Source organism: Phyllobates terribilis, unplaced genomic scaffold, assembly GCF_046119375.1.
Source record: "Phyllobates terribilis strain yellow unplaced genomic scaffold, ASM4611937v1 Scaffold_1__5_contigs__length_1240528914, whole genome shotgun sequence".
Lineage (NCBI taxonomy): Eukaryota > Metazoa > Chordata > Amphibia > Anura > Dendrobatidae > Phyllobates > Phyllobates terribilis.
Window position 1 is genome coordinate 1,019,051,822 of NW_027362761.1, and position 20,662 is coordinate 1,019,072,483.

At 45.8% G+C, this 20,662-nt stretch overlaps 1 protein-coding gene across 1 annotated transcript in view; it reads left to right on the forward strand.

Annotated features, from left to right (window-relative positions):
* The window catches only part of TMEM192 (transmembrane protein 192), a 94,334-nt gene that overhangs the window by 24,665 nt on the left and 49,007 nt on the right, over window positions 1–20,662 (forward strand). Inside the window, exons 2-3 of the mRNA XM_073644402.1 lie at window positions 10,501–10,647; window positions 19,573–19,831. Of these exons, the coding sequence (XP_073500503.1) occupies window positions 10,501–10,647; window positions 19,573–19,831 (406 nt within the window). The remainder of the gene's footprint in view (window positions 1–10,500; window positions 10,648–19,572; window positions 19,832–20,662) is intronic.

Below are 20,662 nucleotides of genomic sequence, written 5' to 3' on the forward strand. Positions count from 1 at the left end.
TAACTATGTTACAGGCAAGTCAAAAAAACAGTTACCTCAGCTATGTATAGGAAAATCTGGAATATGTTCTGTTTAGAAAGTGTAGGTTCGGCAGTGGATATAACAAGTCCTAATATCCCAAAGATCCTGTATTTTTTGCAGGCGGGGTTTAACAGAGGTCTGAGGCCAAGCACTCCTTAAGAGTTCAGATCTCGGCACAAAGTGCACTCTTTGACGCCCCTCTAGCTTTGCATCCATAGATAGCCACTGAACTGCCTTTGCAAACCTGGCTAAGGCCTTTTGTAAAAAGATCTGTTCCACCGTGGGATCTTAATTTGGTGCTCAATGCCTTATGCAAACAGCTATACAAGCCAGCCAAGGAAATAAACATCAGTAGGCTTACCCTTAAGACAGCTTTTCTAGTTGCTATCATCACTGCTAAGAGGGTGGGGGAACTACAGGCATTATTCATGGGAGATCCATACATAGATTTATGACGATAGAATCGTGCTGAGGTTAAAACCAGGGCTTCTACCTAAGGTAGTCTCTACAAAAGATATCAATCAAGAGATTGTCTTGCCATCATTTTGCCAATTCCCCAAAAATCCGAAAGGGCAGTTTTTCAATTCCCTAGACTTGAGACAGTCGGTCAAGGCCGGCGTCAGCACCCGGGCAAATGCCGGGGCCCTGAGCAGGCAGAGGGGCCCACTGGCGGTCGCGCACCCCGCTGGGCTATGGGCGGAGGAGAGCGGTGTCAGCGCCCGCCCTTCGCCGCCGCTTGCTCAGGGCCCTGGCAGCTGGATACTTACCTCTCCCCGTGCCTCCGCAGATCAGCTGTCTTCCTGTGACGTCTCAGGTCAGAGGGTGCGGTGACGTCTTTACACCGCGCCCTCCCCTGAGCCGTCACAGGGAGCGCTGAGCGGGAAGACGCTGACAACGCTGGAGTTCGGACCCGAGCAGCGGGCAGCAGGTAGCAGGTGAGGAGAAGGGAGGTGAGTATTTGATTTTTTTTTTTTTTTTAATGTATGGAGGCATGGGTCAGTATAAAGAGAAGGGGGAGGGGGGGTGGCATCCTCCATTGAGCATTATAAAGAGAGGGGGGGGGCATCCTGCATGGGGCATTATAAAGAGGGGGGGGTGACATCCTGCATGTGGCATTACAAGGTGGGGAACAGCCTGCATGGGGCATTATAAAGGGGGGACAGCCTATATGGGGCATTATGTGGGGGGTAACAGCCTGCATGCAGCATTATATGGGGGCCAGTATTCTGTATGGAGCCTTATATGGGGGCCAGTATTCTGTATGGAGCCTTATATGGGGGCCAGTATTCTGTATGGAGCCTTATATGGGGGCCAGTATTCTGTATGGAGCCTTATATGGGGGCCAGTATTCTGTATGGAGCCTTATATGGGGGCCAGTATTCTGTATGGAGCCTTATATGGGGGCCAGTATTCTGTATGGAGCCTTATATGGGGGCCAGTATTCTGTATGGAGCCTTATATGGGGGCCAGTATTCTGTATGGAGCCTTATATGGGGGCCAGTATTCTGTATGGGGCCTTATATGGGGGACAGTATTCTGTATGGGGCCTTATATGGGGGACAGTATTCTGTATGGGGCCTTATATGGGGGACAGTATTCTGTATGGAGCCTTATATGGGGGCCAGTATTCTGTATGGGGCCTTATATGGGGGACAGTATTCTGTATGGAGCCTTATATGGGGGCCAGTATTCTGTGTGGGGCCTTATATGGGGGACAGTATTCTGTATGGAGCCTTATATGGGGGCCAGTATTCTGTGTGGAGCGATTCACCGGTTTCTGAGCTATTGTGGAATTAACAATAGATATCACTCATGTAATGTAAGAAGTGAAATCTTTGCATTGTAATATATATATATATATTTATAATATATTTCTCCGCCGTATCTCTGCATCATGAATCATGGTATGTGTTAAAGGGGCCCACTGAGACTTTCGCCCGGGGCCCAGAAAAACCTGGAGCCGGCCCTGCAGTCGGTCACCAGTTATCTTGAGGCCGCTTGTGATTGGAGAATAGATCATAACCTGTTCATCAAGTATGTGGGTAAGAAAGGGGGGGGGGGGGGCATTTTAAAAAACCATCACCAGGTGGATTAGATCCACGATAGGTCTCGCCTATTCTGCAGAAGGGAAGAGTCCCCCGGAAGAGTTGAAAGCCCACTCCACCCATTCAGTCTCTACGTCCTGGGCAGAGAAAGGTGGAGCCTCTTTAGAACAGATATGTGCTGCTGCTACATGGGCAAGTTTGAGTTCTTTTTCTAGGCACTATAAACTAGATGTCCTGGCAGGGCAGCGAGTAGCGTTTGGCAGGAAGGTTCTCCGTGTGGTAGTCCCACACTAGGAAAATACTTTGGTATTCTCCATGAAGTTGTCAGGGGGACATCCTGGAACGCGGTAATTAGACTTACCGGTAATTGTATTTCCAGGAGTCCATCCTGACTGCACAGCTAGTTTCCCTCACTCATTGTTGTCAATGCATTGTGAAGTAACATGTGTATGTAGAAAATGAAGAATAAATATGTTGCATCCATCCTGGTTTGATACTTAGAAAAAACATTGGAGGGGTGAGAGTGGGGAGGACTTTTAACCTCTCGCATTTCCTGTTAGTGGAAGGATTAGGAGGACGTCCTCCGTGGTGCTGTCAGGATGGACTCCTGGAAATACATTTAGCGGTAAGTGTAATTACCGCTTTCATGTACCGGAAATATCTGGACTTGTGAAACCGGCCTAAGAGATTGAGCCTGCAGAGGTGAAAACTGGTAAAGTGCACCTTTTCTATGCGGATTCCGCCCAGAATCAGCCTGAAGTGCCTTGCACACTAATTCCGCCCACAAGGTATGTCTTCATGCTAGCACTGGCCAGCATGGCATGAGGATGTAATCTTTGATTGCATGTGCCAGTATTCAGTAGTGAACGCTGTGTGCGCGTACTGGCAGAGAGGTAAGAAATGCCTGCAGCTGTCAAAATATGCACTGCGGTCCCTGGGAATCTGCCCAGGGGCCAGAGAAAAGGTTGCTACGGCCTGTGGGCCTGAGGTTCCCCACGCTTGTCTTAATATATTGCAATCCTATTATGCAGCACTGTGTACTTAGAATTGCTCATTTTGCCTTTCTACCCAGTTAATTCTTCTTTTTGCTCCTTAGAAACAGGAAGTCTCTTGTCCCTGCATTCATCATTCCACTCTTCAACTCCTGCCCCCCCCCTCCTCCTTGCAGGGGCTTTTGCAGTGACTCATATCTTGTGCAAAGAAAATTGACCTCCTTTTTCTACATAGAGCTTAGAAGGTTTCAGCTAGTCAGTTTTTAACCATGTGATGTCATAGCTAATTCTTCTGTTTTCCATTAGGTCTGATTAAAAAGGCAAAGTGAGCAATTGTAAGTACATAATCCTCCATACAGCATAATGGGGCCCCCCATAGTCCTCCATACAGTATAATGGCCCCCACATATGGGTGGTGGTTCTGGTGTCGCGGGCCAAATATAAACAACTTGCGGGCCAGATTTGGCCAAGTTCCAAAGTTTGACATGTATGGTTTAGAGTTAAAGACAGCACAACCGTCAGCAAAGTTGCTTCAAGAAAACAACCGCCGCCATTTTTGTGCTATGACTTCGCTTGGGAAAACTCAGTGGTTGAGTCAGCATCTAAAAGATGCTGTGTGCACAAGACTTATTGGTTTTCCCACCGAGTCTTTTTGGAGCTGAAATTGTACAGAAACTCTCCAAAAAACATCTCATTTCTGCTCCCAAACGTGACAGCAAGATAGTGCACATGGAATCAGTTGTAATGAATGTATTTTGGGTCAGTGTGTAGTCCACATGTGCAAAAAAATAACTTTTGTATGAGCTTGTCTAGTTTGTTCTGTGGCCCAGACTGTGATAATTTAAATGTTAGGCTGTTCCAGAACTCGCCCGGATTACTGATGAGTACACGGGAGCTAGTCACCTACTCCCACAATTTGTCAGGGACTGTTCTGAGAACTTTTGCACTCTGCATTTACATTGTAGGCCAAGTTCACACAAATGTATTTGCTGTTGAAAAGGTGCAATATCAGCGAATGTAAAATTCCACATGGAAAATCTCAAGCAGAATACGTAAATTTTGTGGATTTCACCCTTTGCAATGCAAAAGGTGAAATCTACAGCAACATTCAACATGATGGACTTGAGTTGTTTTTTTTTTTTTTCAACCCGTGTAACCATATATCCACAAAACACGTGTATATTACCTTAGTGCCTCATTCAGTCATCATTGATTTTTCTCATACGCAAAATCCATGGTTCACTTTTCATCAGTGTTTTGGATAAGATTTTTAATTATCTGAATAAGGCCTAAAAGGGGTTATTCCCAAAGAATAAGAAAAAAACTTTTATGGATTGCTGAGGGTTTTTGATCTCTAGGACCTCAAGTGTTCCCAAGAAGCTGGCTCTGCAGTGCCTGGTCTTGAATGGCGGTCAAGTGTGCATGCTCATCAAATGCTCTATTAATTCTGTGGACTTGTGGAGAAGGCAGAGTACAGCGTTCAGCTGTTTCCGATCGTCAAACAGACAATGAATGGAACCAAGGTCAAGCACGTACAACTATCCTGTTTCTTGGGGCTTTCACCTGTCCGTGTGTCTGGTACTTGTGGTGACCGTTTCCACACGTACTGGAGACACTGACACACACAGACCCATTCAAATCTATGGGTCTGTGCACATGTCAGTGTGTTTCCATGGACCGTGTCTGTGTGCTTCACACGCGGACATGTCCGTTTTTTACACTCTGCACGGTCTGCAAAATGTCTCACGCTGAACATCCACGGATTACATCCGTGTGTAATCAGTGTGATACTTACTGGAGCCTGGGAATCTGTGTACAGTTGGTGTTGTTCCCAAGCGCCGGGTGCTGAACGCTGCCCTCCTCATTGTCCCTTGCTCGCGCTGTGATCAGCACAAGCAAGAGACAATGTTTGGAGTAGTAGTCTGCTCCCGCAGTGCCCATGTGTAAAAATCCTTATACTCACCTGTCCGGAGATGCCCCCTGCTGACGCCAGGAAGAATAAGCCACTCTGGCGAGCGGGGCTTTGCTCTGAGCGGAGCTCACGGAGTGACATTACACCATTCCTGAGCTCAGCGCCAGAGCCCGCTCGCTGGAATGGCTCATTCTTCCCGGCGTCGGCAGGGGACATCTCTGGACAGGTGAGTATAAGGATTTTATTCTTATAAACCAGGACACAGCGGAAGCAGACTGCTACTACCAACATTGTCTCTTGCTCGTGCTGATCACAGCACGAGCAAGGGACAGTGATGAGGGCAGCTTTCAGCACACGGCTCTTCGGAACAGCGCGAACTGTACACTTGTTCCCAGGCGCCGGTACGTGTGCTCCTGATACGGGACATTGATATCTCCAGTACGGGTTTTTCCGGTACCGGAAATATCTGGGTGTGTGAAACCGCCCTTAGGGATGTTGGGTATTCCAATGATTGAACCCCCATGGATTAGCAAGTTATCTTATACTCCATAGATAAGGATTAAATTTCAATTCTGGTAATACCCCTTTGTGTTCACATGTGGCAGATATATATATATTGCAAAAAGAAAATGTTTGAAAATCCATTCCATACATTTGAGAAAGTGGTATTTTGCTTTTTTGTTTGTTTTCTCTGCATATGTTGCATGGGTTTTTACAAATACATTTAGCTGTATGGAAATGTCTCAGAAACTTCCGCAACAAATCTGCCATTTGTGAGTTTACTGTATTACTCCTGAAAAATTACGGTTTCACTTGTCTGAGCTTGGTTACTTGCATCTTAAAAACTTTTTTCCAAAGGAAAAAAGTCTCTATCGTTATTTCTAAATGCTGTATGTATGAGTATTTCTTCCTTCAGATCAGTTGCCATAAATCCGAGAGGCGAGCAGGCTCTCCGGGTCCTCAGACCCTCACCAATGGCTGAGAGAACTGTTCTGACTTGCGTCACTCAGCAGGTCAGATCGCTAATCTCCTTACTGTATATTGAGCGTGTACACCTATCAGAAAACCTCTGCTCCAGCATGAGCGTGCATGGTATAATTGAACAGTTGGAGTCAGAAGCTCCTATTATTGGGGCACGCCGATTAGAAAACTTGTCTGATAACTAGAGTGGAGGTACTTGCACATTGTCCGTAAGCTCACAAGACAGACTGGTCAAATAGGATCAATGGTCCATTTTCAGTTTTGTGGCCGACAGATGGAAGCCACCAAAAGCTGCAAGACTAACTTGACCGGTCTCTGAGATTGATGGGTACACTTAAATGTTTCTTGTACTTTTAGACAACCTTTGATAGATAAATGTTTTTTTTTATGGTTGCTTAGCCAGCACTTTTTTTTTTTGGGGGGGGGGGGGGGGGAGTTTGCTTATACCTTTTGATATGGAGTCAATGGATAAATATAGAGCACCCCCTAGTGGGTGCAGGCTGAGTAGGCATCAGCTGTATACTACCCTTCTGCATCAGCCACAATCGGTGCTATAGCTGATTGTGCTTGGTTAACCATCTACATGCAGCTGTCCATAACATCTAGATCAGGGGTGTCAAACTAGGCTGGGTATATTATTTTTTTTCTATACACCAATAGATAATTTTTGGGATATTTTTGGCTTGCTTTTTATTTTATTCTCTTAAATGGCATTCATCTTATGGGTTATGGAACAGTTTTATAGCTTGGGTAATCACGGGTATGGAGATGACAACCGTGCACTTTTTTTGTTTACATTTAGTTTATACATAAAACAGCATTTTTAGTGTCAAAAAGATGTATTTCCTTTTTGTGTCCTCTAATTGGCCACAAACAGTAATTTTGTCTTAAAATTAGCACCATACAATAATTCTCACAAACATCTTATAGTAATGTCCCCATCCAGCATCTTGGCAGAATTGAGGAAATGACTGTGTGATCATCATGGGCACTCCAGTGCCCGCGGGCCGCATGAAGCCGCCTCAGGGGCCGCACACGGCACTCGGGCCACATGCTGGAGACCCCTGATCTAGATGGTTAACGCAGATAAACTGGTTCCCTCTTTAACCCAAGCATCACATTATCGGAATCACTGTCTGAAACTATCAGCGCTATAAAACGATCACGCTGTCTAATCTGTACAGTGAAGTCTATAAAAAACACAGAAAAAAATGCAGCTTTTCATCAGACTGACACACAAAAAAAGGAATATAAGTTGATCAAAAAGTCACCAGTCATCTCTCAATAAACAAGCCCTAATACAGCTTGGTCAGCGGAAAAATCTCACAATATGGTGATGCGTAAACCAAATTATTTTAATGAAAAATATTGCTTTTAGTGTGCCACACTAGCAAAGCATTAAACCTACATACATGTGGTATCACGATGATCATACCGACTGGAAGAATAATTTTATCAATTATGCCACATGAAAAAAGCCATTAAAAAATGAAATCCCAAACTGTTTTTGTTTCGTCTGAAAAATCAGCATAAAAGGCAACTCCAAAAAATATTATGTAGCTGAAATTGGTACCAATAAGACCATGCAAAAGCAGTTTAGAAAAAATTGTGTGCAAAAGTGGCAAAATATAATAAAACCCTGTATAAATCTTGTATGCTGTAACCTGATGGGGGGGAAAAAAAGAATAGTTGTCTATCACTTGTACTGTACAGTGAACAACTTTTTTTTTTTTTGGATGAAACCTAACAGGTGGTAAGGTGTATATAGATGTTTGACCGCGCCATGAAGCACCCAGCTCCTGTACTGGCAGTCCCATAATCTCTGCTCTGGCTGTTAGAGAAAGACACTGGTTGTTCAATATAGCCGGTACCTGCTGCGTGTGGTGATGAATAAGCTCCTGAGCCCCCTCAACACACGGACACGCTTACAATCTCGTACATTTGTGATTCTTGTGCTAAAGGGTAGGGGTTTAAAAATGCAGTTTGATAGGTTATACATAGTTCATGAAAATTTATTGACCTAAATGTACCACTAATGTAAAGTACAATGTGTCACTCACTGGGCTATGCAGAAGTATTCCAGATTTACCACTTGAAGTGACATGTCAGACTTGAAAAATGGGACTTTGTGACCAACACCAGTACAAGCTGTCAGTAAGGGGTTGTAATTTGTTTTGTATGAGTGTTCAGGACCATACTTCTCTATTGGTTTTCAGGGAACCATTGCCTTTTCCAGTGCAATAAAATTGAATCTATATTCGACCATTCTTATTCTTTTGGAGGAGCTGAAGACTTAGTCTGCTACAGTGGTGCCTCCATGTCCATGCTTGAAGCTTGTCTTGGGGGCAAGTAAATCATTCAAGTGTATTCTATCAGAGCAGATAGAAACCAGTTTCCCCTATGGTTGGTCTTGCTGCTGCCTTCTGGTCAACTCTGGTTACAAAATGCAGGTGTAATCCGATAATCTTTTAAAGGGGTCTGGTGATGACAAGTTATCACCTATCCCACTGTGACCCCCACCGATCTGTATAAAGGGGGACTTCTTTCATGTTGGAATGGAGCGTTGTTTGACTACCGTGCTATTCCTTCTCTATGAGGCGGCTGAGCACTGCACTCAGCTTCTATAGACAACCTCATGGAGAATGATTGAAGCAATGGACGGGCGTCCGACCTACCGTGCCATATTGTAAGGCTATGTGCCCACGATGCAGAAATGCTCCAGATTTTTCCTGAGCATTTCTGCATCTCCCTGGCATTTTACATGCGGTTTCCTGCCAGGAACAAGCGTATGTCCCACGTTTTTCACATGTGATTTCGCATGCAGGTTGTCAAGCGATTTTTAGCATCACTTGGAAAAGTGCTTGACAACTTGGTCACACTATATATAAATCCATGCAACCGGCATGGATTTATATAGTGTGACTAAGTTAATAGTAAATACAAAAATGGAGAAAACCATCAGGGTATATGTAAGATCAAAAACCCAATGAAGGACAGGTGAGTTTATATAGTGGACCAACAAAGCAGAATATGTATAGAAGAAAACCAGAGAGACAGAACTTCGAATCAAGATCCACAGGAATATATAAGATTGTAAACTTTTATTAATTCATAATCATAGACAGGAAAAAGGGAAAATCACAGTTACAGGGAACAAATAAAAATTTAAATGACAGAAAACACAGGGGCACGAGCAAGGGACATAACAGTGCAAAATCTACATTGGATAATAGCACCCAGGCTGCCAGCAAGTAGTCCAGAATGGATCTAAGGATCCATACTTAAAGTGCAAATGCTTAATGAACAAATAAAGACTACAAAATAGCTGTATAGTCATTAGACTATATAAATATATAAACAGTAATCAGTACAGCCAAACATACAAATGATGGACCCCATAAAATGCACAGACAGGATTAGTCCAAATGTGCAAAGAGGAAAAACTGCCTGGGAGGTCAGAAGGAATATCGCATGGTTAATTACACCGGGAGCAGATGCAGTTTCTTGCTGGTGCTCACCCCGACGCGCGTTTCGGCACTGCTGCCTTCGTCAGGGGGTCAAGTTGATAGTAAAAGAATGGTAAAAAATAAAAATTATACACTCCTTCTGATGACCCCCGGTCTCCTGCGGTGTGTTGGGCAGCTTGCGGTGGTCTAAAAGGACCTTCCATGACATTATTTAGTCATGTGACAGGTCACGCGACTTCCGACGTCAGCGGTCGCTTAACCTCTCACATGACTAAAGGACGTCATGGAAGGTCCTTTTAGACCATCACGAGCCGCCGGGAGGCCAGGACGCACCATAGAGGAGACTGGGGGACATCGGGAGGGGAGTATGTTTGTTTATTTTTTACTTTATATACTTTTTTTTTTTTTTTTTTTTTTTTTTTTTTTTTTTTACTATGGTACCCGGTCTGGATGAGAGTCTCCTCTTCTCCAGACCCGGGTACCATCCTCACATTGAATCGCTTAATATCTGCATGTGCACATGTAGTCATGTGGATATTATGCGATTCAATGCAAGTGAATGGCGGCAAAAACGCCGCGATTACACAAAATTAATGTTAGCGCTGCGGATTTTTCCTCAATGATAATCCGCAGCCCAAATTTCCGCAGCATATGCACAGCACATGCGGATTATCATTGGGGAACACTGCAGACCTTCTACCAAGCGTTTTTTAAGCGTTTCTGCAGTGGAATTGCCGCTGCTTAAACGCATCGTGGGCACACAGCCGAATGGGGATAAAATTGCAGTTGGCCACCTCCACCAGCAAGTTATCACCTATCATATATGGATGGGTGGTAATTTTGTTTTCTCTGGATAAACCCTTTGTTTTAGCTTGTCTTCAGATGTGAAATGAACCGATAGAATAACCTCTGAATGGTCACCCATTATTCTGCACGACGTACCAAAAATGTTTTCGTGTGAGATGTCTATAATATGTGGAAGCTTAATTCCATGCGTGATGGCTTTGGCTGTATTGTCCAGTGTGTTTTCAGTTGCCCGCAGATGTATTTAGTAATCACTGTATATGTTTGTTCTGATGCAGAGTTCTGGAGAGCTGACCCAGAGTACAGATATTGAATATTTGCTGAATGCCCCGCTTCTTCCGTCACACAAACTGTATGTTGATACCCGGCCAAAGTTCCGCCCTGTCCCTACAGTCTGTGTAAGCGTTCTCCTTCTGCTAATACAGGTAAGTACTTTCATAATATAGAAATGCTGGAAGAATCGAAAATGTTGATCTTCTGGCCGCTGTGCTCAAATGTAATACAAACAACATCATTTTGTCATTAAAACAATTGAAAGTTTAGCAGCCGTCTGAAATTTAAAGTCACATGGCAGATTTATTGTGTGCCGTGTCCTTTCCTCCAGCGGTTTGCTTTTACATCAGTAAGTACCGTACTTAAACAGGTGTAGAAATTTCTGCTGCCTGTAATGTTTCCTGATATGCACAGTGTGTTGTAAAAAAAAAAAAACCCATACACACTGTGCTTTACTTGCCCTCCTCCGGCACAAGCCACTGAGCTCAGTGATGTCACCTCTGCAGCCAAACGCCTGAGACGGGACACCGGCAGACACACAGCACTGGACCCGGGGAGGGTAAGTAAATCTTAGGTGTGTTTGTTTGTTTGTTGTTTTTTTTTTTGCTAGAAAATGCATGGGTTTTCTGAAAGGGGACAATCACTTTAATGAAAACTTACATTACTTCTTCGTGGCACCTGGTCATTCATAGGGGCCTGGCAGCACCCTCATTCTAGTCTGTCCTTTCTCCTTGCTTTTTTTTTTTTTCTCCCTCTTACTATGCTGAAGTTTCCTTGATTTGTAAAGTGTAAAACAGGTTGATTCAATCTGGTGTCCATGAACAAATGTGCAGTATCATTTAAAGGGGTTGCCCGGACTAAATTGATAAGTCTGCAGTCACTCTGTGCGACCACAGACTGCACGCTGGCATGCTCAATACAAGTGTATGGAACAAGGCTGTGCCCACTGGCCGGGAGTATGTATAACTCGCACATCTCTGCTGTTCCCTGTTCAGAAACTGGCGAATCCTCGCAGCGCACACTGCGTATGCTTGGGGGATTTATAAGTCTGTGGTCGCAACTGGACAACCCCTTTAAAGACAGGAACTTCACCTTCATTCATGAGAATATACTTTTTTTTTTTTTTTTTTTTATACTGTCCTGCACAACGGCAAATGAGCATTTGGTCCGACTTGTGACCACCAGCACTGAACATATTGGGGGAATGCTCTGAAAGAGAATAAACGGCGAAGGTTTAGGAGAGAGTGCTATGTAACAGCCGAGTCTAGGCACAGGGGCATTTGACTTTTTTTTTTTTTTTTTTTTTTTTTTTTTTTTCCCTCAACTTTAAAAACGTATGCTAGCAAACATTTTGTACAACCACTAGAAATCAATTAAAATAAATGGAATTAAAAAAAAATCATGTAGGTGATCCTAATACTAGACAATAGAATTAAATCTTGCTGCCATTGCTACTATATATCACATAGGTGGGTGATTGTGCTAGTGACTTTGGAAAGTGTGACATCTGCTGGCTGCATGTTGGTATTACAGATGAGGAGGAGGCAAATAAAATGAGTGACATTAGAGAGGAGTACAGGAATTTTCTCAGGAATTGCTACTACATTAATTGAAAATCCCATTTTCATTTTGCAGATATGTTCTGGGGTACCAGCTTTTTAATATTAGAGGTAGATCATTGCTTCCTCCCCTACTGAATAACTATTGAACTATACTTCCCAACATTTTTTGTTTTTTGAGCTTCTTTTTCAATAAAGCCATACATTTTGTTTTCTGGAGAGGATCTGCACGTGTTTATTACATATAGCTACTCAGAGATGCTCACTTTTTCCATTTTGACTAGTGATGAGTGAGCATGCTCGCTAGTCCTCGCCCGAGCATCTCACTGCTCGAGATGCTCGGCGCTCGCCGAGTATTTCCAGGGTTGCTCGGCGGGAGCTCGGGTCCCCTCCCTGCATGTTTGGCACTCTTTAGAGTGCCAATCAACATGCAGGGATTGCCTGCCACTCACTGTAATGCCGTAGCAATGCTGGTTGTGGCATTACAGTGATTGGATGGCCGCACAGCGTCGTATATATCAGACCTGGCGCTGCTGTACTCGTCACAGTCACTCCGGAATCAGACAGTGTAGGGAGAGGTGCTGCTGAGCTCGGGAGAGATTTGCTTGTGTATTAGGTAGTGTAGGGAGAAAAACCGTACATTACACATATCCATCTTAACAAACAGTCCTTTTGAGGACTAACTAATCCATCTGCAGAGATATCAGGCAGGCAAGGTATATAGCAGACTGCAGTGCATATAGCACAAGAGGCTTCATTCCTATTCTGCCTTCTGCTGCTGTTAGATATTTCTATACAAAGGCCCAGGTCTCAGGGGCCAGGAATACTTTTTTTTGGATCTTAATCCTCATTATTTGCTTAAAAAACAATCCTGAGAACACCGTTTTTCTGTGCCATTTGCTTGTTGGTACTGCAGAATACTGCCAGGTCCCTTCCATATTACAGCGCTAGAAATCCAGCTATTTAAAACTGTGTTTTCTCCGTCACACGGATCATGTATATGTTTTCAGAAAATACTGCCATTTTTGGCCTCCATTCCAATTTTTTTTTCACTGTCAGCGATATTTTTGACACCAGTTTGCTGTTCAAACTAGTTACCTACAGGCCAGGTATTTAAAACTGTTTTCTCCATCACACGGATCACATATAAGTTCGCTCCAAGCTCAGTCATTTGTACTGAGCGTGGAAGATACTGTCCTCCATTTAAAATGGGCAAGGGACGGGGAACTGGACGTGATGGTGATGGTGCATGCCGAGGACAAGGCCGTGGGCAAGCTGAAATTGTGCCACAACAAACACTCACATCTTCTCGCCTGACCTTCCTGTCACATTTCCTAGGGGACCTCAGCACACCACTATTGAACCCAGGGCAGTGTCAAAAGATTGTTGGTTGGATAGCGGATATTGCTTCCAGTCACTTAGCCACCACCACCACCACCACCCTGTCTTCCACATGGACAAGTCTCAGTAGCTGTGAGTCTGGACCGCATATTCCACACCCTGATCCTCCTTCCTCCCACCATGCCGAGTGCCCGGAGACAACTGATCCTACACTTGGACACTCTGAAGAGCGGTTCACTTTTCCATTTATAGATTCGGGCCTCTCGCCCGGTCCACTTGAAGCGGGGCAAGAGGAGATCGCGTGTAGCGATGCCCAAATATTTGAGCAGCCACTGTCACACGAAGGCGACGGTGAGAAAGTGTCACAATAGGTGGACGATGATGAGACACAATTGCCAGAAAAACAGGAGGAAGACCAGGGTGCGGAAGTGGAAGACTAGGTGGTGGATGATAGAGTAACTGACCCAACCTGGCAGGAGGATAGCAGCACACGGGGTTCTCTGCCTCCCTCCCCCTAACAGGCTGGAAGAAGCAGTGTGGTGGCCACAGACGGAAGGCAGGCAACCTTTCCCCGTAACACCAACATGAAGGAAGTTGCCAGTACAACTGTTAGGTGTTTCCGAGTCTGGTTGTTTTTTAAAGACACTGCCGATAACCCCAAAAAGGCCATTTGCACCACCTGCCAGGCCAGCATCAGCAGGGGTGGCAAAACGACCAGCCTGACCACCCCCAGCATGATCAGGCACATGGCAGCAAAGCACCTGACTTTGTGGACCGAATCCCAGGGTCCAGGAAAAGTGTCTGCAGGTGGCACCATTGCTTCTTCCGCTGTTGTGCATGCAAGCCAATCCCCTGTCCATGGTGCATGCGAAGATGCCTCCTGCCCTGCACCTGTCGTTGCGCACTCTCAAGTAGCAGCATCAGGAAGCGCGTCCTTGTCCCAGCGCAGCGTTCAGTTGTCCATACCCCAGTCCTTGGCATGCAAGCGCAAATATGCAGCTAACACCCCATAGGCCACACTGCTAACCTGATGACGGCGGCCGTCCCTCGGTACTCGGTCCCCAGCTGCCACTATTTCTCCCGGTGTGCCGTCCCCGCATTACACAAGCACGTGTCCCAAAATATGAGCCGTGCCCTCAACAAGGCAGTTACCGGGAAAGTCCACCTAACCACTGACAGTGCTTGTGGGCAGGGATGGTACATCTCGCTGACTGCACACTGGGTTAACCTAGTGGAAGCCGGGACCCAGTCAGACCTTGGGATGGAACATGTCCTCCCAACGCCAAGGATTGCGGGCCCTAGGTCAATCAGGGTTGCCCCCACAATCTGCAGTTTCTGCACCTCATCCTCTTCCTCCTCCTCCTCTTCAGCCTCCATCTGCGAAATGACCACATCCGTCACAAGCTGGAAGCACTGCCTCGGCCAAGCAGCAACAGGCTGTGCTGAAGCTAATATGCTTAGGTGACACACTGCACAATGCTGAAGAGTTGTGGACAGCTCTAAAAGAGCAGGCAAATCTGTGGCTCACACCGCTGAACCTACAGCCAGGCATGGTCATGTGTGACAATGGCCGGAACCTGGTGGCGGCTCTGAGGCTTGGCGATCTGACACGCTTACCATGCCTGGCCCATGTGCTTAACTTCGTGGTTTAGCGGTTTCTCAAATCCTACCCGGAGCTGCCGGATCTGCTTGTTAAAGTACGCCGCCTGTGTGCCCATTTTAGAAAGTCAGCTACAGCTTCCTCCACCCTTACCTTGTTTCAGCAGCGTTTGCCGCTTCCGCCTCACAGACTGGTGTGTGATGTCCCCACGCGTTGGAACTGTACACTGCAGATGTTGGGAAGGATTTGTGAGCGGAAGAGGGCAGTTGTTGATTACCAGCATCAATAAGGCCGTCGGTATTCAGTTCAGACTCCACACGTAAGACCTCAGGAGTGGACATGGATGTCGGACATATGTACCATCCTCCAAAACTTTGAGGACTCCACCAAGATGGTGAGCGGCGATGACGTCATAATTAGCGTCTCCATCCCGCTACTCTGTCTTCTGGAACGCTCTCTGCTCAGAATCAAAGAGGATGCATTGCAGGCAGAGCACGATGAGATGGAGCAAGAAACCATACAGGGTGATTACACACAGCCAAGCCTCATCTCATCCCAACATGGATTGGGTGACAATGAGGAGGAGGAGGAGGAGGGACAGGAGCTAGTTTCATGCACTATAGACGGTACTTCCTGCACAGCTGTCATACCGTCTGTTCAGCGTGGATGGCCAGAGGACAGAGAGTGGGGAGGAGGAGGAGAGCATGGTCAGTCATCCTCTTGGTGAGGACACGAAAGTCCTGCCTGTTAGTAGTCTGGCACGCATGGCTGAGTTTATGTTACGCTGCCTTTCCTATGACCCTCGCGTTCTCAAAATTTTGGGTGACAGTCATTACTGGTTGGTGACACTTCTAGACCCAAGCTACAAGGAGAACTTTATAGCTCTTTTTCCTGAGGCGGACAGGTCTACAAAAATGGGGCTGTACCAGAAGGCCCTTGTTGCGGAACTATTAAAAAAAAATTCCCATCTGAAAACGCTGGCGGCAGAGTTCACACTTTGTTAGACAACCAAGGAGTACAGGCGAGAGAGACACCACTCCAATCCAGCAGAGGCAGGGGAACACTGTCAAAGTTCTGGGAGAATTTTCTCAGCCCCTCCCATCACACAGGCCCTGAGGCGCGGGGTACTCTCACAAGGAGTGCAAAGTTTGGGAAGATGCTGAGGGAGTACCTTTCCGACCGTACCAACGTCTTCTGTGATTCCGCTGTGCCTTATAATTATTGGGTATCCAAGCTGGATACGTGGAATGAACTGGCTCTCTATGCCTTGGAGGTCCTGTCCTGCCCTGCCTCCAGTGTTTTATCAGAGCGGGTTTAGTGCCGCTGGTGGAATTATAACTGATAAGCGCATCCGCCTGTCAACTGAAAATGCTGACAGGATGACTCTTATAAAAATGAACAAGGGCTGGATTGGGCCAGACTTCTCAACACCACCGAATGACAGCAGCGTAACATAAACTCAAATCCAGTGTCTTTTCTTGGGAGGTGTATGCCCATGCACCTTTTCACATCCACACATGGGTATACGCTTCCTGATTTTGCGTATTTGCTCTTGTCCTCCTTCTCCTCATCCTCCACCACCATATCACCAGGGTGACAGTGGTCCGTGATGCAACACCCACATAATTTTTTTAAAGGGTGTTTATGATGCCCGTAAAAAAATAAATAAATAAATTATACAGTATGTTCATGTATACTTCCCCATGGGTAAATGTTTGTCAGCCCATACACTTAGTGCATGGGCATTACAAGTATAGGAGGCCTGCTCCTTTCTAATGGGAACATATTTTTTTTTTTTTATGAGGCCCTCCTCCACGTGTCTTCCAAAGGACATTGAAGTGCCTCCAAATTTTAGGCAGCCCTTGCATTCACTGCATAGGCCAACACTATGGGAGACTCCCTCCTTTCTAATGGGAATTTGTCGTTACTGTGGCCCTGCTCCATGTGTCTTTAAATTCTTAGTGGGGTTTTTCCTAAAATTGTCAGCCGTTGGACTCACTGCATACTTGCATACTTGTTACTGTGGCCCTGCTCTGTGTCTTTCAGAGTCCCTCCATCATCAATGAAACAGGATGTGTCTGATGTGTCACACACCACATTGCCAGATAAGGTTGTAAAATGTTAAAATGACATTTGGATCTTTCTTTAGTATAAAAACAGTCACCAATGTAACCTCAATGTAATCACATTGTTCAGCTCCTGCACCTCCTCCTCCATCTCTGAAATGACCACATCAGTCATAAGCTGAAAGCACTGCAGCACTGCCTTGACCAAGCGGCAACAGGCTGTGCTGAAGATAACATGCTTAATTGACAAACCGCCCAGCGCTGCAGAGTTGTTGAAAGCTGTAACACAGCTGCTTGATCTCTGGCTCTCACTGCTGAACATACAGCCAGGCATGGTCGTGTGTGACAATGAGCAGAACCTGGTGACTGAGAAATGACATCCGGAGTAGATACGGTTTCCCTCTATGCCAGTCCTTTCACTGAGCTAAAGAATATGGCTGTGGTGAAATACAACTCCCACTGAGAACCTGTTTCAGATTGAAAAACATGGGGCCCACCAGAGGATTTGATTCTGAGGGCTCACCTTTCTTCCCCCGCTCAAGTGTCTCATAGCAGCTGCAAAGTTAGCGCTATCATGAACTCTCCTGAGGTAGAAGCCAAGGCACACCAGAGGATTCTCTGGTGGGACCGTCCAACCATGCCGAGAAGCAGTCCTGGCTAAGAAAAGTGTGTGGGAAGGTTCCCGGACACTCTATGGCTGCTTTTTTACAGAGATGGAAACCCACGTAAACACGGGGAAAACATACAAAATCCTTGCAGATGTTGTCCTTGCTGGGATTTGAACCCAGGATCCCAGCGCTGCAAGGCTTCATTGCTAACCACTGATCCAATGTGCTGCCGTTCACCCTCTAATATCTAACAGGCTGGAGAAACTTGCACCTACTGCCACTCTATCTTCAGCACCTTTTTGAGAAACTAATGTATTTGGGCAGCCACTCCATCTACCAAATAAAATTCCTTAGAAGGAAATTGGGGAAGGCTTCGCTACTGGTACTGGGGGCAGTGCTAATACCATGGCGTCGTACCATAGTTTACTGGAAATATTCCAGGCTGGTAGGAGGCAAGCAGATTCCCAAAGAAAAGTACCAGCAGTAATGTTCAGGGACACGCACTTGTAGAAGGCGGAGACAACACCGGGAGATGTAGTGGTGGCTGGGGACAGAGTATGGACACGAGGCATGAGGTTGTGAAAATCTTCCGCCTCCACGAGCCTAAAAGGCCATATTTCAAGTGAAAGCAGCTTTAGAGGACTTCCTGGGAGAAATCACAGCTGGAGTAGATATGGTTTCCCAAGTCATTTCACCAAGCTAAAGAATGTCTGTGGTGAAATACAACTCTGCAAAAAAAGCTGTGGACTGGCTCCGTACCGTCCCTGGCCACATTCACGTGTTTGTGGTTAGGCGGTCCTTCCCAGTAAGTGCCCTGCGGAGGGCACGGGTAATGTTTTGGGACCCGTGCTTGTGGAAGGCTGAGACGACACCAGGAGAAACAGTGGCGGCTGGGGACCGAGTATGGACACCACGGCCGCCGCCGGCATGAGGTTATGAAAAGCTTCCTCCTCCACGAGCTTAAAAGGTCCCATTTCAAGTGCAAGCAGCTGTCAAAAATTTGGCAGTATAGTATTGCAGCCTGTGGGTGGGTGGCTGGCTGCATACTTGCGCTTGCATTCCAAGGAATGGGGTAGGGACAATTGAATGCTGCACTGGGACAAGGACGTGGACGGTGATTGTTGCAAGTCTGCAACGACAGGTGCATGGCGGGAGGCATCTTCGCATGCGTCAAGGATCACTTATGATGGGCACACTTTTAGGCAGTGACCTGGGAGTCAGAGATGCTTCCAGAGGTCTTCCCCATGCTGTTCTGATGTCTTTTCAGCACTGTATGCATGTGTCTGATTGTGTCACACACCACATGGCGAGTTAAGGTTGTAAAATGTTAAATGCATTCACCAGGAAATGTCATTTTATCATGGTTGAAAGCAATGCAGAAGTGTGAAAACGCATCAAAAACGCTACGTGTGAACATAGAGCAAGGTGTGGAGGAGTATTTTTGGTTATTTATTTTGCCTTATATACAAGTCATTACCCTGGAAAGGATGTTCCTTAACATGTTTCCCAGGAAAATCCATTTTGGTTTTGTTTTTGTATGTTTTATTGTGAGTCTGTAAAAGTGGCGTAATGCGCTGACAACATTGTTGACAGTAGTGACCTGGGAGTCAGAGATGCTTCCAGGGGTGTTCCCTATGCTGTTCCCATGTCATTTGAGCACTGTTCCCATATATTTGTTAAATTTTTAGGCCCTCTGCAGACTGCCGGGGGGAGCCGCCTGAAAAATGCTCGAGTTTTCCATAGACTTACATTGGGCTCGTTGCTCGAGTCGAGCACCCGAGTATTCCAATGTGCTCGACCCGAGCAAGGAGTACCCGAGCATTTTAGTGCTCGCTCGTCATTAATTTTGACAAATCAACATTACACAGCATTTTTTTCCAATTGATTATTTGCTGTTTTACAGGTGGTGTTTGTAGCTCTGACGTGTGTCGCTGTGTTTTTTTGCGTCTTTAATGGTGAAGAAGAAATATGCAAGCAGTACATAGCGCCATTTAATCTGAGCACTACTGTGGTCATTGCTAAGGTTCTCCTGTGGCTACTTCACGTTGTCAATGAGCGTTACATTCAGCACCAGCACTGCAGAGCCAAGGGCCGAGGATATCTGAAACTGTACTGGTCGGTCAGGCACCTCAAGACGGTTCCCCTGGTCACTCTCTCTACAGGTAAAGGCGCCATACGTTATACATTGTAATGCAGCAATGCTGTAAATGGCAAGATTTAATTGTGCTGTTACTTGGTAAGAAGTTGGTTATGAATTGCATTACTCTTACAGTTACGTTCAGTTTATGCGCAGACAGACACGCGCAGACACAGAGTTTGACATTCATCAAGACCGGCACGATTTTATCTTATTTTGCCCCATTGTTTGTTCCTCCCCCTTCTTGTAAGAACCATAACTGTTGATTTTTTTCATCTATAGAGCCTTGTGATGTCTTGTTTTTTTGTTTTTGTATTGTTGTTTTGTGGCAAACTTCTAGTTTTGAATGACATTATGCACATTAACAAATGGTGTACTGAGAAATGAAGGGGGGGGGGGCGATCAAAACATCATATCTGCTCTAAAATGCTATTAGAACCGTTGTCTCAGGGTGCAAAACACAAGTCCTCACACAGCCCCATCATCTGGAAACTAAACATTAGGGGTTTCGGAATATGGTGGCCTAAGCCCTTTTTTTTTTTTTTCCTCCCCCTTCGCCGCTTTACCTTTTCATGACATTTGACGTAAGTTTACGTCCTGGTTGGGAAGGAGTTCCCACAAAATGACGAACATTTATGTCATGGTGATCATGCGTGCACAGGAGCAGTACCCGCACTATCACCGCCAGAAGCGCAGCATAAGTGAAAGCAGAGCCTAGGCTGTCGCTGCCAGGTGGAGTGGTGCCCGCACCGCCCCGGGCCATTTAATCCAATAAATGCCTTGATCTATAGCGAATGCAGCATTTAGAAGAGAGGGAGGGGGCTCCCTTTCCCTTCAGATCAGCACCCACATGGCG